General features: G+C 51.3%; 1 protein-coding gene across 1 annotated transcript; it reads right to left on the bottom strand.

Moving 5' to 3' along the window:
• Positions 1-1,142: 1,142 nt before the first annotated feature.
• LOC103706633 lies at positions 1,143-5,942 on the bottom strand. Its single transcript, XM_039133054.1, has 4 exons — positions 5,762-5,942; positions 5,547-5,676; positions 4,986-5,434; positions 1,143-1,607 (listed from the first exon to the last, which is right to left on the bottom strand). Exons 2-4 carry the CDS (start codon positions 5,664-5,666, stop codon positions 1,373-1,375), a joined length of 804 nt encoding a protein of 267 aa, XP_038988982.1. The 5' UTR covers positions 5,667-5,676; positions 5,762-5,942; the 3' UTR covers positions 1,143-1,372.
• Positions 5,943-20,978: the final 15,036 nt, after the last annotated feature.

Genomic DNA, 20,978 nt, shown 5'->3' with positions numbered 1-20,978 from the left:
GTTTCTTTTGCTTTCCTTTAATTTTTATTTTTTTATTATTTTTTTAAAAAAAAAGTCATGGTTTTGTGGGGTGGTGGGTATGGTCTGAAAAGAACGCTGGAGGTTTGACCGAGGGGGTGGCGAGGTGGGCAACCAACAGCCCACTTTTGTAGCCTAGTTTTGCGGTTTTATTATTATTATTTTTATTAAAACGAGCATTTCATACGCCATAAAATTAGCTCATATCCTTCAAAGTGACAGGCTATATAAAAAGCCACTCTAAATATATATTTAGCTTGAAAGACCACTTTATCTTTCACCATCGTCCAAATATCTCGGGGATGTCTCCTCCACTACTGCACGGCCTTCTGGATCCAGCTGATCACCATGGCATTGTCCTAGTTTTGCTCTCCTCTCCATGTTCTCTTTTTGTCTCCCTCAATAGGCGGCTATTCGGACACACTGGAGGGGCCTTACTTATATATGGGCCTAGTTCTCCTCTCCATGTTCTCTTTTTGTCTCCCTCAAGGCTAGGGGCAGCTATTCTGACACACTGGAGGGGCCTTACATATATATGGGCCTAGTTAGACTTGACTCGAATTAGCAGGATGTGGGCCTCACTAAGTCTAGCGCAGCCACGAAAGAGGATCAACTTGATAAAAGAGGTGCGCCATGAGCATAATTTCTATGGGCGCACATATCCTTCTAGATATTGGTCTGGAACTTCTAGACAACAGAAGGAAAAAGTCGGACTTTTAGATCCACGGGAATCTACCTTGTCGATGGAGAAATGATTCTCTTCTGTAGATAAAAGACTATCGAGATTCTAGAGGGAGAGTTCTTTAAATGGTAGACTCGGTCATTTCTTCCACAAGTATAAAAGAATATTTGAACCTATTTAGGGCAAGCTTTGAAATAATGGCTATTATGGCAGTTTAAGAGGCTAATGTGGTGTTATATAAGTATGCATACATGCGGCAAAAATATAAATAATAGAGAATATGTTATCGTGATAATTGTTAAAATCTTAGTATTTTGTGATTTTCAATAGCTATTTTCGAACATCTCCTTTCAACCAAAATGAGCAGCAATATGTGAAACTGGCTCATTGTGAAGGACACGGAAAAAAGAGAACAACGAATGACATCTGCTGAGCAATTGCAGATTATAATGCTTTTAATCAAACCTTCTGCCATTTTTATGCATCGGAAAACCACCACTTTCAGAGAGGATGAGTCTTGAATATTGATGCATTATTAGTAGTATATGATATCAACTATCCAAGACAAAAACCCTACGAGAAACTGCTTCAGCTGGCCTTCCATTTACTTTTCCGCAATACCTACTGAAAATGTAATAGATCGGTGGAATTGAAAAGGCCCTTATAATATCCTCACCGGCCATACAGCTCTTGGGAAGAGAAGACACCAGTTCTCCCCATGGAGTATTGCAATTGCTCTTTGACATGTCTTAGGGCAAGAAGAACACTTTGAACATTATTGCTGTCCACTGGTTTGCAGCCCTCCAGGTTGGGCTGCATGCTTCCTGAAACTAGAGCCAGTGCATTGTCTACCTCTTCAACCTGATGCTCAACAGTGCCCAGCTTGTTGTCATCTACAGGAGATTGCCTGGTCCAAGAAATGAAAATGTGTTGAATTTATGATAAGCAACATCACAGAGAGAGAGAGAGAGAGAGAGAGAGAGATGGGGAAAGTAATAAACCTTAAGTTTGAAGTTTATGGATTCAGCATCTTGGTAATATTCATGAATTATTCTCAATTCCTGTATGTGTATAAAGAAGAAGTGCCATAGTTTCTTTTTTTCAAAAAAGGTTTTCTACACTCATTCTAACTTGCTTAGACAAGTTTCATTTATTCCAGGTTGATACTCTCTCCAAGAAAGTAAATTTACCTTGCTTAACAGACCCATAATACTAATTTATATTCACTGAAAACTGGTTTCTTCATTTAAATTAATATATTGATATTGTTTTAGTTGTTATCAAATATAGATATAGACATACCCATAAAAGATAAACTTGATTGTGTCATCAGCTTGGGTTGGCTATTGCACAATAAATACTTATTTTTCAAAAGCCAACTCATTGACCTGGTCCCTACAAGACAAGCACCGTGCATGATGCATGCGTGCGTGGGTGTCATATATGTTTATGATTCAATTGACTTGTTTCATGGGAAGACGTTGTATATGTGATATGTATAAGTTCTTCACATTGTTATGGGCCTGGCATGTATCCTGTATAATAAGAAATCATATGGCAGCAATTTGGAGTTGATTCATAACAAATGTCATTGAAATCTGATTCTTGTTTGACGTTGTTGTAGTAGGTCTTCAGTTATATCTGCTTTTCTCAATATTACATTATGTATTAACATGTGATCTGAATCGATTTGACAAGAGCAAAGGATGATAAATTGTGTCTAGTTCAATATGATGCAACTTGGAAAGCCAGTTACAGGTGATCATATTTTGAAGTCAGTCATACATTATCTAAGCACTTATCCCTATGCTGAATGTTGTAGCTGAGAAGATTGAAAAAAATAGAGACCTTGTACAGGACAAGCAACATTTTCCGAGAGGAATAAACACAGGTTTTCTGGAGGTTGTTCTTGGATGTATTCGTAGCATGACAGATCCTAATACATTTGGGATGAAAGTGTTTTTACTGCTTTTCTGTATAAACTGCCATTGCACATTAGTTTCAATCTTATTTTATAAACTGCAATCGCACTATTGAGGTTCTGTATGGTTTGTTCAAATTCTGTATCCAACAGGTTGATCTTAGATTCTTCAGTTATGAAGCATACTTTTCTTAGGTACCCTTCAAAAGACACAATAGTTTCGATTTGCCCCTTGTAAATAGTTAATTTCCATGAATGTTAAATATTTTCAGTTAGTTCAAACTTTCTATATTGTTGGTCATATCTCTTTTGACGATCCCATATTTGGAAAATTTTCACGAACATAGATGTGAATTTTTTCCCCCTCAGTTGGTTCCCTTTTCCATGCAGCTAATCATATATTTCTCAGGAAAATAAGTGAGGAAGAAAGTTCTGCTGTTTCTCTCCTCCAATAACTGTGAGCTTAATGATACTTGTAGGCTTTTTGAGGTTGTGAAGGATAAAATATGGAATGCGACATTACAGAATAAAGACAAATACCATCAATTAAATGCATATGATACATGATATGTTAGCATATTTACATTCATCAGACTATTGTTTGCATACTCAATACATGGCAAAACTATAATATCATCGCTCCAAGTTGCAAGTGGAAAAAGGCTGGACAACAATCTAGTAGCTTCGAGATTTCTCAAAAAGCACACAGTTTATAAATGCAGAATAAAACGGGCGACCCCACTGCAGGATGGCCTCTTCATGGTTTATATATAGATCAGTTAGTAATGACAGAGGGATTCTTTCATTCATCATATGTGAGAAGTGGAAGGAGAAATGACCAAATGATGATTAGAAGAAACAACTCAAGGATATTTCCGAATACTAGGAGTAAGTTGTGGAATCAGATAACAACTAAGGCACAACTAAAGGAATATTTCTTAGTATACATTGGGCTACTGTCAGCTGCCCTCCTGCACTTTGGAAAAGTTCAAGAGTTTTTATGCAGAAAGCAAGATAAAAAATGCTTTGCTGGACAAGTAATGCTGCATTCGATGGCAGCTCCACTTTAATCTTGTGGTTTTCCCGATCTTCTTCGCTCCTCCTTATATCCTTTTGATACTTGTGGTTAGCTGACTTTTTCTTTTCCATCAACATCTATTTGATTGTTATCCATTTTGGAAACAGAGCTTCACTTGTAACAGGCAGTCACATAGGTGTCAACTGTCAAGGTAGTCCCACCTGTGTGCCAGGCAAACTCATTTCCCTGCATCCACCACATGTTAGCATACCAGGCAGTGTAACAACTCACATGCCAGGTCCTAAAGGCCTAACGATAGCATAGCACTCGCGCTAGTGGCTTAACAGATGCTCATAACCTATAGTTTTATTAGTAAGTTGTAGTATAGCTATAACTTACAAACAAATCAAGGGAAACCACAAATACTCTTCTATTCCAATGAATGGTCTCCCTGGAACTCTTGCTCAAAGTTGTAGTATAGCATCACCAACCGCAGATCATAATCTTGGATGAGCATCTAGTTATTCAAAGCATTTCCTTTCTTAGGTTCATAAATCATTGCAACTTGCACTTTTCAGATCAGCAAATGCTGAAGTTATTTTAATCAAGGAAATTTGGCATTTTGCTTTCACAGGAGGAGGTGACTTAACATATACAATTTAGCGAGCGAAGAGGATGGAGAGACCATGACCTTAGATGATAAAATCAAAATAGCTGCAGAATCCTAAACAGATAGATGGTCATCAAATGCAATCCAGTCAAATAGAGGTGGAGATTAACCTTCATACTCCACCACCAAACAAAAATGCAGCACTAAGGCAATTTCTAATTCTGATCCGGTGCTTCTACTAAGCGACTCTCAGCCTTATGTTACCTTTTCTGAACTCATAGGTATATTCTGAATACTCTCGTATTTTTTCCCTCCCTGAATACTCTTGCTTCAGTTCTATATCTAACAATCACCTGTTCCCCATCATGTCCGATACAATCAGCTAGTATACAGTCCTTAAAGCTTTATAACTTTGGTAAGGACAAGCTAACTTGCCTCAAGTATCATGCAATTATTTGTTAACGTGGTCTTTTCAAAGCTCCTCAAGTATGTCCAATTTGAGAATCATGTCATCCGTGACCATAACACTTCTAAAGAATCAATGAGCAGGAAAGTACTTTAGGTTCCTAGGAGAAAATATCTGAAATTACAGTCGTCGTCGTCGCCATCCAGTGTTACTGATTGAAGTAAAGTAGTTCAATGCCAAGAAGCATGTTTTTTTAATTAAAAAAAAAAGCGTTCTAATGATCAAAACTATCAGAAAATTCGGTGGAATCTCCAATGCGCATTAACATACCTTGCAGCATCCGCAGTCCAGTGTTGGGGGCTGCCACCTTTGCTGCTCTCATCCCCATGAGACTCTCCTTTGTTACGAGATTGTGCCGTCCTAACCGAACTCCAGCTCCCATCATAATGATGAGGCGAATCAACCAACGAACTACCAGAGACATCATCTCTGAGAAGATCCTCCGAACCTAAAGGACTCGGCGCCCCTTTCACCTCCTCCTGCGAATCGCATCGCTCCGAATCCACCGCCGGCGAACCGGGCCCCCAACCTTCCGTTTTCCCATGATCCGAGAAGCAATGCGAGGACGAAGAACTCAGCAAACTCATGGGGAGATCCAGTTGGCCTGCGAGTTCCAAAATTTTCAAGGATTCCAACTTCTTCAAAGCATGCTTGAGCCTCTTTTCAGCCATGTTCCTGCGCTTGATCTCCTCAGCAAGTATTCTTTCTAGCTCTTCCAACTGTCCAAAAACAATAGAAAGAATCCAAACACTGAAAAAAGAGGAGGGAACCTAAACTATAAAAAGAGAAATATGAATAAAATTCCAGTTAAGAATGAATGATGATGGCTACCTTTTTGGCCATGCTGTCTGCTCGCTCCTTGGCAGCCTTGGAGGCCACTCTCTCTGCCAGCAGCCTCCCCCTCAAGCAATCCACAGTCCTCAGCCCATCATCCCCTCCTTTCCCCATCATGTCCCCTCCTCTAATACCACCACACCACCCTCATTGGTGTCATGACAATAGCCACCAAAACAAAACACTGAAACTCTGAGGTGTTAGCTGCTTACCTGCATTGGCTGTTGTCAGTTCCAAGACCCTTCTTTACCCCCCCTGGTTTGCATCTCAGTTTCAGACGTTTCGAGTGGTGTACTTCAGGGACTCTACCGATGCTTCTGCTTCCAACCGTGGGAAGAGGAAGCTAAAGGCCAGAAGCAAACAAGACCAGGCAATGAATTCAGAGTAATTCGAGGCCTTTTCAGTTTTCCTTGAGGCTTTTAGCGCCCTTTGGCGTCTTTTCCTCTTCCCTTTTGGACTCATCTAGTGCTTGGACCGGCACCGGGGAATGAACGGACCCGGCTCGTGGGTTAGAAAAAGCAGAAAGGACGGGGAAAGGGTTATTATATGCTGTGCCGGAGGAGCACCGGAACTTAATGGGACCGGATGGCTGGATCTTGGTATGCGGGAATTTCAAACGATATATTCGAAGTCAGGGTTTGTGGTGGAGCGTGCTCATCACGTGAACACAGTGCAGTTGTTTGGTGTCTCAACATGCAATGTGTGTGCGGTGTCTTTACCTTCGTGGGTTTTAGCACGCGTTATTAATGGATGGCAGGGACCAAAGTTACACGTGCGGCCCGTCCGTGGTTTACAAAGTTGGCGGATCACCTGGGCACCCATCTATGAACCATAAGCTTATCGAAGGACCTGTTAGTTTGATTGGATGTGTGGGGGGGGGGGGGGGGGGGGGGGGGGGGGGGGGCGGAATAAAGTTTCCCCCCAAATGACATAAATGCCCCTAAGAAGCCGTACAACCTCCGACCCCGGACAGCCGAAGTCAGCGTCCGACCTCGGAACGCTCGGCCACAAGACGACCGACCCCGAAACCTCCGACCTAAGAGAAACCCCGATGTCCGAGGACCGTACTCTAACACCCCTCCGGCATTTATTGCGCATGGCCGCTGTAATCTTCCGGCACACTCAACAATAAATACGGATCTCCGGCTTACTCCACCATTAATGCGGATCTCCGGCTTACTCCATAATAAATGCGGATCTCCGACTTACTCCACAATAAATGCGCATGGCTCCTGACATCTACGGATCCCCAGCTCTCCACGGCAAATTGACCCAGCAGGGTCTAGTCGACTATGATAAGTCTCTGATCTCGGCCATGCCGCCGACATCAGTGCAATGATTCGCCTGACCGAGCGCCGACCTGAACAACATGCCAAGCCGTACTACGGCCTCGCCCTGTTACATCACAGGTAAACCGACCCCCGCATATAAAAGGGAGCCTTGGCCTCTCAAGAGGGGATTGGAACATTCATACACCCAAAAATCACTGTTTATCTCCTTCTCCCCACTATTTGCCCCCTCCCTGACTTGAGCGTCGGAGGGCCGGCGCCGGAGAACCCGGCCACCGGTTCGTGTGCAGGCACCGGACGGAGGACGCCGCCAGCCAACGGATCGCCGCCCCGCTGCGAGGACCTGCTGTTCCTTCTCTCCGACCGCCCCGGACGGAGGACGCCGCCCGCCGACAGACCGCCGCCCCGCCGTGAGGACTAACAGTCGCTCCCTCTCCTCGACCGAAGATTGCCCCCGGGTCCAATTTCCAGCAACAGTTGGCGCTAGAGGAAGGGACCGAGTAGCAGTCATGAAGTTGAGAAGTAAGGGAGCCTCTAACGTCTCCCGGCGTCCCCCGCAAAGTCCTGGACACTCCGTCCAGAATTCTCCAACTCCGGCTGACCCAGCTCCTCAGGTCCAGCCGGAACAGTTCAATGCCCTGGTACAGCAAGTCCAGGCCCTGGCCGCCGCCGTTCAGGGCCTGCGGCGCGTGGAGGCTTTACCGGCACTTCCCCCGCAGGCCCAGGCCCCGCCGGAGTGTCTCCCCAACGGCCCGGTTCTCCCCAGCCAAAATTTGCATGGCTCCTCCAGAGCCAACAATGGAGAACGAGCTTCTCCCCGGAGAGAGTTACCGGGAGAAGGTTTCGACCGGAGACCCCAACTTTCTGAGGCGGAGTCAGCCCCGGATCACCGTGAGCTGGCGCAAACCACAGCGACAATCCCACGGGTGGGGGAGCTCGACCGAAAAGTCGAGCATCTGGAGCGCCAGATTGCGGCACTCCACAGCAAGAAGGCAAGACAGGAAGGGGACTTTGAGTTCACTACCAAGTCCCCCTTCTCCCGCCGGATCGAGGACGAGCCAGTTCCCGCGAGGTTCAAAATGCCTCAGGTGGAGCCCTACAGCGGAATCACCGACCCCCTCGACCACTTGGAGAGTTATCGGGCCCTCATGGCCCTACAAGGGTCCTCGGAGGCCATACTCTGCAAGGCCTTCCCAGCAACCCTCCGAGGGACCGCTCGGCTTTGGTTCTCTGGTCTGAAGCCGAACACGGTGTCCTCTTTTGAGCAGCTCGGCAGGCAGTTCGCCACCAACTTTGCTGCCAGCCGGCGCCAGCGACGGACATCAGACTCCCTCCTAGACATCAAGCAGAAGGAGGGGGAGTCCCTCAAAGAGTACCTGGACCGCTTTACCGCCGCCACATGGGAGGTTCGCGAGCTAGACCAGTCGATAGCCATGTCGGCTCTGAAGACTGGGGTCCGCTCCTACCGATTCCTCTTCTCCATCGAGAAGAGCTTCCCGGCCGACTTCACCGAAATGCTGGCCCGAGCCCGGAAGTACGCCAAGGCCGAGGAGGCAGTCGCCTCCAGGCGGGGGGCAATCGAGCCCACCTCGAAGAAGCGGAAGAAGCGCCGCGAGGAGCGCGGTCGACAAAGGAGCCGGTCTCCCCGCCGAGAGAAGAATCTCCCCAGACTGAGGAGCCCGCCCCGTCAGCAGGGGCGACCTCAGCAGAAGACACCTCCTCGTCCGAGGTCTCCACCACGGCCCCGGACGTACCAGGCGAGGTACGAGAACTATACGCCCGTCAATGCTCCTCGGGCCGAGATCCTGATGGAAATTGAGGGTCGGGACTTCTTCCGACCCCCGCCTCCTATGCGAGACACGGGATTTTCCCGAAATTCCAGGAAGTACTGCCGCTTCCACCGAGATCGCGGGCACGACACGGAGGACTGCTTCCAACTCCGGGACGAGATAGAAGCGCTCATCAGACGGGGAGTACTCAACCGGTTCGTGAGGAACCGACATGAGGAAAGGAGGCCGGCGGAGAATGTCGCACCAACCGAAAATCCTGGCGGCAACAGGCCTATCGCCGGCACCATCAACATGATTGGGCGGACCTCGGCAGGAACAGCCGCCCAGGGAGCACCCCCGAAGCGCCCACGCACTGATGAAGTCATCTCGTTCTCGGACGAGGACTTAGAAGGGGTCGAGACCCCTCACGATGATGCTGTGGTCATCTCAATGATTGTAAATAGGTTTGATGTAAAGCGTATCCTAGTTGACAATGGAAGCTCAGCCAACATTTTGTACTACCATGCCTACCAAAAAATGGGGTTGACAGAAGGACACCTCCGGAGAATCAATGCCCCGCTGGTCGGGTTTACCGGAGATGCGGTCCCGGTTGAAGGTGAGGCTAGCTTCCTTGTCACAGTTGGCCTCGCCCCCCGGGAGAGCACTGTGAGGATGGACTTCCTGGTGGTCCGTCTGCCCTCGGTCTACAACGCCATCCTTGGGCGCCCAGGGTTAAACGCCCTTCGAGCCGTGGTTTCAACTCGCCATTTGCTCATGCGGTTCCCCACCGGCCAAGGAGTGGGCGAGGTCCGCGGAGACAAACTGGTCGCTAAGCAATGCTACATGGCGGCCCACACAGTAAAGCAACCAGCCGAGGCACCAGACCGCCCGATGGGCCCTTCACTGCCCATAGAAACCCTCGATGCGAGGGACACTCTCTGGAAGAAGCAAGTAGAGCCCGATGAGCTCCTCATTCAAATTCCACTACAAGAAAATTTTCCCGAGCTAACCGTGCAGGTTGGCTCCGGCCTCGGCGCCCATGAGAGGAATCGCCTCGTCAGCTTCCTGCGGGACAACGCTGACGTCTTCGCCTGGTCGCCCGCGGACGTGCCAGGAATTGACCCCGAGGTCATGGTCCACCGACTCCAGGTGAGGCCAACCAGCAGGCCTGTAAAGCAGAAGAAAAGAGGCTCCGCCCCTGAGCGACAACGAGCTGCGGCCGAGGAGGTGGACAAACTCCTCGGAGCCGGCTTCATCCGAGAGGTCTCCTACCCGGATTGGCTCGCCAACGTAGTCCTCGTAAAGAAGGCCAACGGAAAATGGCGTATGTGCGTGGACTACACCGACCTGAACAAGGCCTGCCCAAAAGACAGCTTCCCTCTCCCGAGCATCGACCAGCTCGTCGACTCCACTTCAGGACACCAACTGCTAACTTTTATGGACGCCTTTTCAGGATACAACCAAATCCGAATGGCGCCAGAAGACGAGGAGAAGACGGCCTTCATCACCGACAAGGGCACCTACTGCTACAAGGTGATGCCCTTTGGCCTGAAAAACGCTGGGGCCACCTATCAGAGACTGGTCAGCCAAATCTTTAAATACCAGATCGGCCGGAACATGGAAGTCTATGTGGACGACATGCTGGTAAAGAGCCAAGCGGCGGAACACCACATAGCCGATCTCAACGAGACATTCGCCAAGCTCAGAAAATACCAAATAAAACTCAATCCGGCGAAGTGCGCGTTCGGGGTCACCTCGGGCAAGTTCCTGGGTTTCATAGTGACCCAACGCGGAATTGAAGCCAACCCGGAGAAAATCCGGGCACTGCAAGAGATGTCGCCTCCAAAGACAGTTAAGGAGGTGCAGCGGCTCGCGGGGCGGGTAGCCGCCCTGGGAAGGTTTGTTTCTCGATCAGCCGAGCGTTGCCTCCCCTTCTTCAAGAGCCTCAAACGGCCGAAAGACTTCCGGTGGACAGAAGAATGCCAGCAAGCCTTTGAAGAGCTTCGGAGCCTTCTGGCCTCTCCCCCGCTGCTCACCAAGCCCCAGAAGGGCGAAATTCTTTACTTATATCTGGCCGTCTCCCCAGCTGCAGTAAGCTCGGTCCTCGTTCGGGAAGAAGACAAGCTCCAAAAGCCGGTCTATTACACCAGCCGGGTTCTCAGGGATGCTGAGACTCGATATTCTAAACTTGAGAAGACCATCTTCGCTCTCATCATCTCGGCTCGGAGACTCAGGCCTTACTTCCAAGCCCACATGATAGCTATATTAACCGACCAGCCTATGAAGCAGATATTGCAGAGGTCGGATCGTGCGGGGAGGATCGCCAAATGGGCGGTCGAGCTCGGGGAATTCGACCTAGAATATCGGCCCAGGCCGGCTATCAAAGCTCAGATACTCGCCGACTTCATCGTGGAGTGCACCCTTCCGGACGACCCCGAGCCGCCATCTGAGTCCGTGGAGGAGACTCCGAAGCAGCCATGGGTCCTGCACTCGGATGGGTCTTCGACCCCGGGGGCAGCGGGGCCGGACTTATCCTCACCAGTCCAGATGGAGTGGTGGCCGAGCAAGCTCTGTGCCTTGAGTTTCCGGCCTCGAACAATGAGGCCGAGTATGAGGCTCTCATCGCCGGGCTCAAGCTGGCGAAAGAACTAAAAGTGGGAGACCTGACGGCCTTCAGCGACTCCCAGCTGGTGGTGAATCAGGTCCAAGGAGATTTTGAAGCTAAAGAGCCATCCATGCAAAAGTATCTCCAAAAGGTGCGGGAACTCACATCTGCCCTGAATTCTTTCAATATTCAGTATATTCCCAGAGCGGAAAACCTCAGGGCAGACCAGCTATCCAAACTGGCCACCTCCCGCATGAGCGAGCTTCCCAAGGGAAAAGCGCTCGAGTATCTTCGGGTCCCCAGCACGGAGGAACCCGAGCCCACTATGTGCGTCGACTCCGAGCCAAGCTGGATCGACGGGCTCGTCTGCTATCTTCAGGACGGAACTCTACCTCGTGACGAGACGGAGGCTCGCCGAATCAAGCGCCAGACTCCCCGGTATGTCTTGTACGAGAATAAACTCTATCGACGATCATTTACTTCTCCCCTTCTCAGATGCCTCCGCCCCTCCGAGGCGGACTACGCCCTCCGAGAGGTCCATGAAGGGATCTGCGGAAATCACCTGGGGGGTCGAGCCTTGGCCCATAAGATCCTGCGGCAGGGATACTACTGGCCCACACTCCAGAAGGACGCAACAGATTTCGTCCGCAAGTGCGATCGGTGCCAACGAAACGCCAATATCCAGCGCCGACCTTCAGCTCTGCTGACCTCCATCATCGCCCCCTGGCCGTTTGCCCAATGGGGGATCGACATCCTGGGGCCCTTTCCCCTGGCCACCGGACAGAGAAAGTTCCTGGTCGTCTCCATCGACTACTTCACCAAATGGGTCGAGGCCGAACCTGTTGCCCGGATCACCGAGCAAAAGATGCGGGACTTCGTGTGGAAGTCTATAATCTGCCGATTCGGACTACCCCGTATCCTTATATCTGACAATGGTCGACAATTTGACAATGTTCATTTCAGGGAGTTTTGCTCTGAGCTCGGCATTGATCATCGCTTCACCTCGGTTGCCCATCCCCAGACAAACGGGGAAACTGAGGTAACTAACCGAACTATTTTGCAGGGACTCAAAGCTAGGCTTGATCGGTCCAAAGGACAGTGGGTCGAGGACTTGTACAATGTCCTTTGGGCGTACCGGACCACGTTCCGACTGCCCACGGGAGAGACCCCCTTCAACCTAGCATACGGCACTGAGGCCGTCATCCCATTGGAGATCGGCTTGCCTTCTCCGAGGGTGGAGCATTACGACCCCGATACCAATTCCTCCCAGCTCAGGAGCAATTTGGACCTCGTCGAAGAGACAAGAGAGGTCGCCCGGGTGCGCATGGCGAGATATCAACAGCGAACGGCCCAATACTACAACTCCAGAGTTAAGCCCAAGCTCTTCAAAGTAGGAGACCTCGTCCTCAGGAAAGCCGAGGCTTCTCAACCGACCGAGCAAGGAAAGCTCGCCCCAAACTGGGAAGGACCGTATCAAATCGCCCGGGTACAACGGCCAGGGGCGTACAAATTGAAGTCCCTGGAAGGGACTCTGATCCCACGAAGCTGGAACTCCGAGAATTTACGAATGTACTACCAGTGAAACCCCAAGGGGTTCAAGATAATCAGGATAATGGACTCAGCTCCTTTTTCTGCAAATATTTCTCTCGTTTTGATGACTGTAATCCTCTTCTAATATTGGGTCGCCTGTGATCCTCAGATTCCCCGGCCAAAATCGGGATGCCTCGAGGCTCGACCGTAGAGTCCCAAACTCCCTCGACCTCGGGAAGAATCGCAGGACGGTGAAACGTCGACTGGTGCAAGATTCCTCGACTAAGGTCGAGATGCCCCGAGTGTCGACAGTGCGTGCCCAGACCCCTCGACACTTCGGGAAGACGGGGTAGTACCTTCGCAGTCCCCCGTGGCGCTCAACACCAACAACGGGGTAGTACCTTCGCGGCCCCCCGTAGCGCCTCCTCGACTAAGGTCGGGATGCCCCGAGGGTCGACCGTAGAGAACCAGACTCTCTCGACCTCGGGAAGGCGCCGTGAGGGGTGGAAAGGGTGGCTCCACCCGGGGCGCCACAAAGTGGACCCCCGGGAGCGGTCGACGATCCCCGATCCCCGAAGCGAGCGATCCCTCGACTAAGGTCGGGATGCCCCGAGGGTCGACCGTAGAGAACCAGACTCCCTCGACCTCGGGAAGCGTCGCCGGTCGGTAGAGCGTGCCCAGACCAGCCGACCTGACGAACGATCCCTCGACTAAGGTCGGGATGCCCCGAGGGTCGACCATAGAGAACCAGACTCCCTCGACCTCGGGAAGGCGCCGTGAGGGGTGGAAAGGGTGGCTCCACCCGGGGCGCCACAAAGTGGACCCCCGGGAGCGGTCGACGATCCCCGATCTCCGAAGCGAGCGATCCCTCGACTAAGGTCGGGATGCCCCGAGGGTCGACCGTAGAGAACCAGACTCCCTCGACCTCGGGAAGCGTCGCCGGTCGGTAGAGTGTGTCCAGACCAGCCGACCTGACGAACGATCCCTCGACTAAGGTCGGGATGCCCCGAGGGTCGACCGTAGAGAACCAGACTCCCTCGACCTCGGAAAGGCGCCGTGAGGGGTGGAAAGGGTGGCTCCACCCGGGGCGCCGCAAAGTGGACCCCCGGGAGCGGTCGACGATCCCCGATCCCCGAAGCGAACGATCCCTCGACTAAGGTCGGGATGCCCCGAGGGTCGACCGTAGAGAACCAGACTCCCTCAATCTCGGGAAGCATCGCCGGTCGGTAGAGCGTGCCCAGACCAGCCGACCTGACGAACGATCCCTCGACTAAGGTCGGGATGCCCCGAGGGTCGACCGTAGAGAGCCAGACTCCCTCGACCTCGGGAGGTATCACAGGTCAGCAAAGCGTCCACGAACCCGCCGACCTGACGTGAGATCCCTCGACCAAGGTTGAGGCGCTCCGAGGTCCGACCATAGGGTCTTAAGCCCCCTCGATCTCAAAAAGGGCTACAAATCAACAGAGCCTCCCCAGATCCTCTCAACTCCGGCAGGAGTCGCCAGGTCCATGGGAAGCCCGAGCCCCTTTTACAAGTCAAAAATGACTCCGGAGGTCGACGAGGAAGGGAAGCGACCTACTCCACCATGCGAAGCATGACCCCGAGAATGCAAGAGGTACACCCAACTAGACGCCCTCCTTGTCAAATTTTATCTACATATTGCCGAGCGGGATCTCGTCCAATGTTGGAGTCTCATTTTGCCCCAAAGCCGGGCTTCTTCGCTGGGTCGGCTTAAGACCGACCTCCCAACTTCATTATGCCTGCTCTGTTCGTCAAGTCTCCGCAATCCGTACTAAGGCTTCATAAAGTAGGGCCCAACTCGGCTCTTCTAAGTAAACTCCGACGTCCAGCTGAGAAAGTGGTCCCGGCCACGAATGTACCAGCCAAGCACAGGTACCAAGGCAATCTTTGGGAATCCCAGCCTTGTTCACCGAAATCTCGGCAGGGTCCGAGAATGATAACTATGAAAACCTTCGGCAATAACTTGTTTATTAGCCCGCGCTCCCTATGAGAGGTTCGGAGTTGAGTTCGGAAACCCGACTAAACTCCCCGAATAGCGGCACGAATAGACCTATTCCGGTCCCACTTGAAGGGCTAAGGCCCGACCTCGGTGCCTTAAGATTTTTCTAAAGGCCAAACGTGGCAACTCCCACGACTCTAAGATCCGAGTTATAGGACTTAGAGAAATTTTCTAGAAACCTAAGCTCGGAGCTCCCTTTGGTCGAGACGACTGGAATCCGAGAAGGCTAAGATATAGCCAGGGAAAAGGGCAGATTCGTTAAGCAGCCCAAAGATTAAAATACGAAGTTAGAGGTCGTCGAGGCGGTTAGCTAAGGTTCTAGCCTCATCCACGACAACAGAGGGAAAGATGAACACAGAATGACAAAAACATTTCTTCATTAACAAAGGGCCGGAAGGCCAATTACAAAATTGGAAGTCGGCCACTCAAGGGCCGACCCCGGATACAATGAAAAAGAAAAGAAAAATATGCTAAGTCCTAAGCGGCGGGAGCCACATCCGGGGGGTCATTCGGCACATTGATGACCTCATGATCTTCCTCCGGAACAGGCTCGGGGCCGGGAGCAGGAGCTTCGGGCGCCGCCTCCGGGACAGCATCGATCTCGGCCGCCGGAGCCGCCTCCATGACACCGTCCGCCTCGGCTACCCCCGTCGAAGGCTCGGCGGGGTCCTGCTCGTATATTCCCGCCTCGGACGTCAGGATGGCAGGAAGGGCTTGCACGTCGGACCCCCAGCCCCGGTGCTCCCTCGGACGGACCGTCGAGAAGTCGTACTGAGGGCAGTACCGGCGCACCTGCTCCCGGAAGTTCTCGAAGCCTCGAAGGAAACCGTCGACCGTCTCCTCCTCCAACATGTCGCGGAACTCTTGCGACTCTTTGAAGAGTTCCACAGCATGCTCGGCTCGTTCGAGGGCCCTCCTCTCCCGGGCCTCAAGTTGCCCGAGTCGGAGGCAGAAGACCCCCTCCTCATACTCGAGGGCCGCGACCCTGGCCTGAACCTCCCCTAAGCGCGCCTCCGTGCCGCGCATGGTTGCCCTGGTCAGGGCATGAGCCGCCTTCTCCTCCTCGAGCGCCCCCACCATGGCAAGGCGCTCAGCCTCGGTGGCTGTCCACCGAGCCTCGGCCGCGGCCAACGCCGCCTCCAGCTCGGCGACTCTTTTCTTGGCCGGCTCCAGTTGCTGGCCGAGCTGTTGAACTTCTTTCCGATACCCATGGGCGATGAACGCCATGGTGTCGAGCTCGAGAATATGCTGAAAAGAAAGAAACGAGGGTATTGTGAGTTGAAAAGCACATATGTACGCTAAAAACTCGGGAAAATTAAGAAGGAAGCTTACCCGGGCGGTGTTGCAGTAAGCACTGCCGACGACCTCCTCCAGCGAAATACCCCGGAACACGGCCCGGTCCGCTGGAAGTACCGCACGCCGCAACATGGAGCGTGCGACCTCGGCATCTTGAAAGGCCGAGCGCCCCTCGGGAATAGAAGAGTTCGGCTCGACCGACTCTTCTCGGAAAGCCCGGGAAGAGCTCGGCACGATCGAACCCGAGGTCCCGGAGCCGCTCGCCTCGGTGCCTCGGGTAAGCCCGGGTCCTGGCTGCTGCGGCCGGACCACGGACGGCTCCCCCCGCTGGGCAAGGGGGGTAGGGCAAGGAGGGGCCGACGGGCCCGCATCACCAACAACCCGCTCCCGCCTCGGGTCGGCTGCAGGGGCCCCCGCCTCGGGGCCACTCGTCCCGGCCGACGAAGAAGCGCCGTCCGTCCTCGCCCTCTTCCGAGGCTGGGGCGCAGCACCCCCGGCCTCGGCCTCTCGCCTTCTCAGGCGAGAGAAAAGTGATGTGTTGCTGGTCGGCATGCGTGGAATATCTGAAATCAAGAATTTTGTTAAGAGTCAGACCAGTGACCGTAAAGACGGAGAACAAGAAATAAATAAATAGAATAATGCAACCGCCCTTACCCTCGGGGCGCGCCGAGCTCAGACCCACGCTCGCCAGGGCGTCCTCCCGCAGGAGCTCGGTCAGGTCGTTGCCCCTCCCGAGGGCTCGCAAAGAGTCCAGGGTCCTCAGCTCCCTCCCAGTGGGCTCGGAGAGTTTGTTGAGGGCCTTCAGCCGAGGGTGTCCCCACCTTGGCTCGAACCCCCAAGGCGCCGCAGACGCCAGAAAGAAAAACTTCCTCTTCCACTCGTGAATCGAGGAAGGGGCGCCCCGAAAGGCGAAATATAACCACCCTACGTCCGCCGGGTTTTTCTTTAACAGAAAACACCGGCGAAAAAGGCCTACCGAAATCGGGATCCCGTGCCCGAGGCACAGGGATAAAAACCCGATTATGGTCCTCCATGAGTTCGGAGCCAACTGCGCCGGGACGAGCTGGTACTCGGCCAGCAAGTTGCTCACGAACTCATGGGCGGGAAAACGCAGGCCCGCCCAAAGTGTCTCACGGTAAACCGCGATCCGACCTGGGGGCGGCTGCGTCACCCTGTCTTCCGGTCCTGCGGTTTCAAGGCGAAACCCGGGCTGGAAGAAGAAACGGGAGCGGATTAACTCCAGCTCCTCTTCCGACAGACTCGACCCAACCTCTTCGGGACCGGAACCCATTCTCACGGAAGAGTGGAGCAAAAGTTAAGAGTAGAAAATGAAAGTTGACGAGGAGGAGAAAAGAGGAAACCCTAGTGAAAACAGGAAGAAAACCTACTGGACATTGCCGGAAATCGCTCCGGGCACCACCAGCAAGATTCAGCTGAGGGAGGAAGCAGGGGGGAAAGACGACGAAAATAAGAGGCAGCCAAACAAGACCTTTAGGGCAGACTCGTGGGGTTTATATAGACCCCCCTGACGGCCCAGATCGACGGGGTCGGTTCCCATTCCCCCGACCGGGTTGCGCCGCGTGTCGACCTCGGAAGCCGAGGCACCGTATTCACTCCGGTTTAATAAATCGGATACGAAATCGAAGCGTTGTCCCATCGGATCTCGGGGCCTCATCATGGGTCCACAGAATCAAATCGTCTTGAGGAACGAGCGGACGTAACCCCCGCTCCCCTCGTTTAATAAGATCTGGGACACGTGGAGCTCCGATGAGGCCTCCACTTCTTCGGAATTATGATCCAGTAACATGAAATCGAAAGCGTCCGACCTCGGGTCGCGCCGCGTGTCCGTTTCAAACCCCGTAACGGCACACTCATTAATGAGCCAGAAACGTCGATTACGGAATCGAGACACCGCCTCGACGAGCTCGAGGTCCCCCATCATTAATCCGCCGTAAAATGATCCTGGCGATTCAAGAAGCATGATGATACGAGCTCCATCATTAGCTCACCGAATAAAGCAGCCTCGAGACGCCAAAGGGCGCATATCTCACCATGAAAGCTCCGGAAAGCACAAGGGGGCGGGCGAGACCTTCCCCCCAACCTTAGTGACAGACTTTACTTCCCACGTCCGAGCCCCACAAGCCGCTCGAACTCGGAAGTCGGGGGGTAGTGTTGGGGGGAATAAAGTTTCCCCCCAAATGACATAAATGCCCCTAAGAAGCCGTACAACCTCCGACCCCGTACAGTCGAAGTCAGCGTCCGACCTCGGAACGCTCGGCCACAAGACGACCGACCCCGAAACCTCCGACCTAAGAGAAATCCCGATGTCCGAGGACCGTACTCTAACACCCCTCCGGCATTTATTGCGCATGGCCGCTGTAATCTTCCGGCACACTCAACAATAAATGCGGATCTCCGGCTTACTCCACCATTAATGCGGATCTCCGGCTTACTCCATAATAAATGCGGATCTCCGACTTACTCCACAATAAATGCGCATGGCTCCTGACATCTACGGATCCCCAGCTCTCCACGGCAAATCGACCCAGCAGGGTCTAGTCGACTATGATAAGTCTCTGATCTCGGCCATGCCGCCGACATCAGTGCAATGATTCGCCTGACCGAGCGCCGACCTGAACAACATGCCAAGCCGTACTACGGCCTCGCCCTGTTACATCACAGGTAAACCGACCCCCGCATATAAAAGGGAGCCTTGGCCTCTCAGGAGGGGATTGGAACATTCATACACCCAAAAATCACTGTTTATCTCCTTCTCCCCACTATTTGCCCCCTCCCTGACTTGAGCGTCGGAGGGCCGGCGCCGGAGAACCCGGCCACCGGTTCGTGTGCAGGCACCCGGACGGAGGACGCCGCCAGCCAACGGATCGCCGCCCCGCTGCGAGGACCTGCTGTTCCTTCTCTCCGACCGTCCCGGACGGAGGACGCCGCCCGCCGACAGACCGCCGCCCCGCCGTGAGGACTAACAGTCGCCCCCTCTCCTCGACCGAAGATTGCCCCCGGGTCCAATTTCCAGCAACAGATGTATCAAATCAAGAGGGGTAAAACCATATGACTCCTCTTAGCATTGGAGGACCTCAGGCCTAAACTATATTTATTTTTAGTCAGATGTTGAATTAGGTCTATTTAAAATTTGATATTTTCTATGCTCGAATCTGGCCTATGATAAAGCAACAAGTATAACTAAAATAGAGTTTTGGAAAGAAAATCTTTAGGAAATCTCCTCGCCCACTAAGAATTCTACTCAAATGAGGGCCTCGATTTCAGGCATGTTGCTCTTCTCTGCTAATGCGGATAACTTTAAGATCATTACCGGATTGTGAGATTGCCCTAAGTTTGTATCATGAATTATTCATGTAAATTTCTCTTGAGATTCCACAGAGTCCATCTGTGTCATGTTCACCGAGACATCCCTTCTTGGAAGATCTACAAAAGTTAGGTAGTTTGATTGGCACCGCGGAATTAAAATAACCTAGTATGATTCTTAGGGAACAAAGATGATTACTCTCATCCTCTCATTCTTCTGTTCCAATTTCTATTCATGCTAAATGCCACTGTTTCCCCTGCTAGCCTGGATGACTGAAAAAAAATTGTTGGATGAGGTGTTAGTTGGTTTAGCTTGCACTCTAAGCGTGCTGGCCACTAACCAGAGAGTGATGTAAATAATGTTCACTCATTACACTCCCAGGGCCTCGCTGAGACCTTTGAGCCTGATGGTGGGTTCTGGACTTCACCACGGAATTATAAGATCAGTTGATCCAACGCTCATGCGAGTCGCCTGAACTGAGAGACTGGGAGGATAGATAGGACAATGGAGGTTGGAAGTGACACGTAACTTTTGTTCCCTTTTGTTCACGTAACTCGTGGGTTGTTCCCTTTTGTTCACGGACTGAGGGAAGACAGGAGCATGTGAGCCTCGCCAAATATACTATGCATTCATCAAATTGTGGCACTTGGAACCAAGTATCAAGCCATATAAAACATCATAGACCGTAATTCCGTCACAGTTTTCAGAAGCCCGTTTGGCTTTATTTCAGATCAAACATAGAAGTAGGAGATATTTTCTCCTTATTATTTCTTGCATGATGCGGTCGTGATCATAAATAAATTTAGAGACAATATGAAGCTTTTAATTTGACAGGGCCTCCAATTTTCATACTTCATAATGGTAATAGACTGGAGGAAGGAACCCTCAAGTTGTTACCATATTGTACTTGGATTTTATATATAGAAGAGGACACAAGGTAAATGCTAGCTTATCTTTGATGTTCAGGATACGAATGATGTTTAGAAATAGATCCGCCTATGACCCAAATAGAAGGAAAAAAACATATATAGTTTCATATTGCTGAATTTTTCTTAACAAAAAAATGCAGCATATTTGCATAAGCTATTATTATCAAAACATCAACTTTTCCCCCTATCTCCTTTAAAGTTACTTGAGCCTGCACCCTACCAGCCAAGAAATTACGGCCAAAATTGCAGGCCTAGTGCATGGGCAACAAGTATTTGTCCAACAACATTTTCACCCACTGCTGCCAAATCCATGCTGAACTAGATAAATTAAACCATTTGAGCGTAGATACATCCATGAGAATCAGCAAATAAAATATTAAATAACGGACCATGAAGATTTGTCGTAGAATCCCATAACATAGATCTGGTATGATTGGCTACATAAGATAGCATCCAGTCAGTGGCATTATTAGTTTCAATTTAGATATAAGAAATCCCCTAATGTGCTTCAATGATGCTTGTATCCACGCTATCATCTACCAGCTAACACCCAAAGAAAGGTCAATAAACCCCAGAATCTCCCAGTGAGTCAGAAAACAGGACCTACCGAGCAGGCATAGAAGTTTTACCAAATCCCTTTATAAGCTGCTGAAAATAATCGATATA

This window comes from Phoenix dactylifera, chromosome 13 (assembly GCF_009389715.1).
Source record: "Phoenix dactylifera cultivar Barhee BC4 chromosome 13, palm_55x_up_171113_PBpolish2nd_filt_p, whole genome shotgun sequence".
Classification (NCBI taxonomy): Eukaryota; Viridiplantae; Streptophyta; class Magnoliopsida; order Arecales; family Arecaceae; genus Phoenix; species Phoenix dactylifera.
Note: the sequence above shows the minus strand (reverse complement) of the source record. Positions and strands in the feature narration are given on the sequence as shown.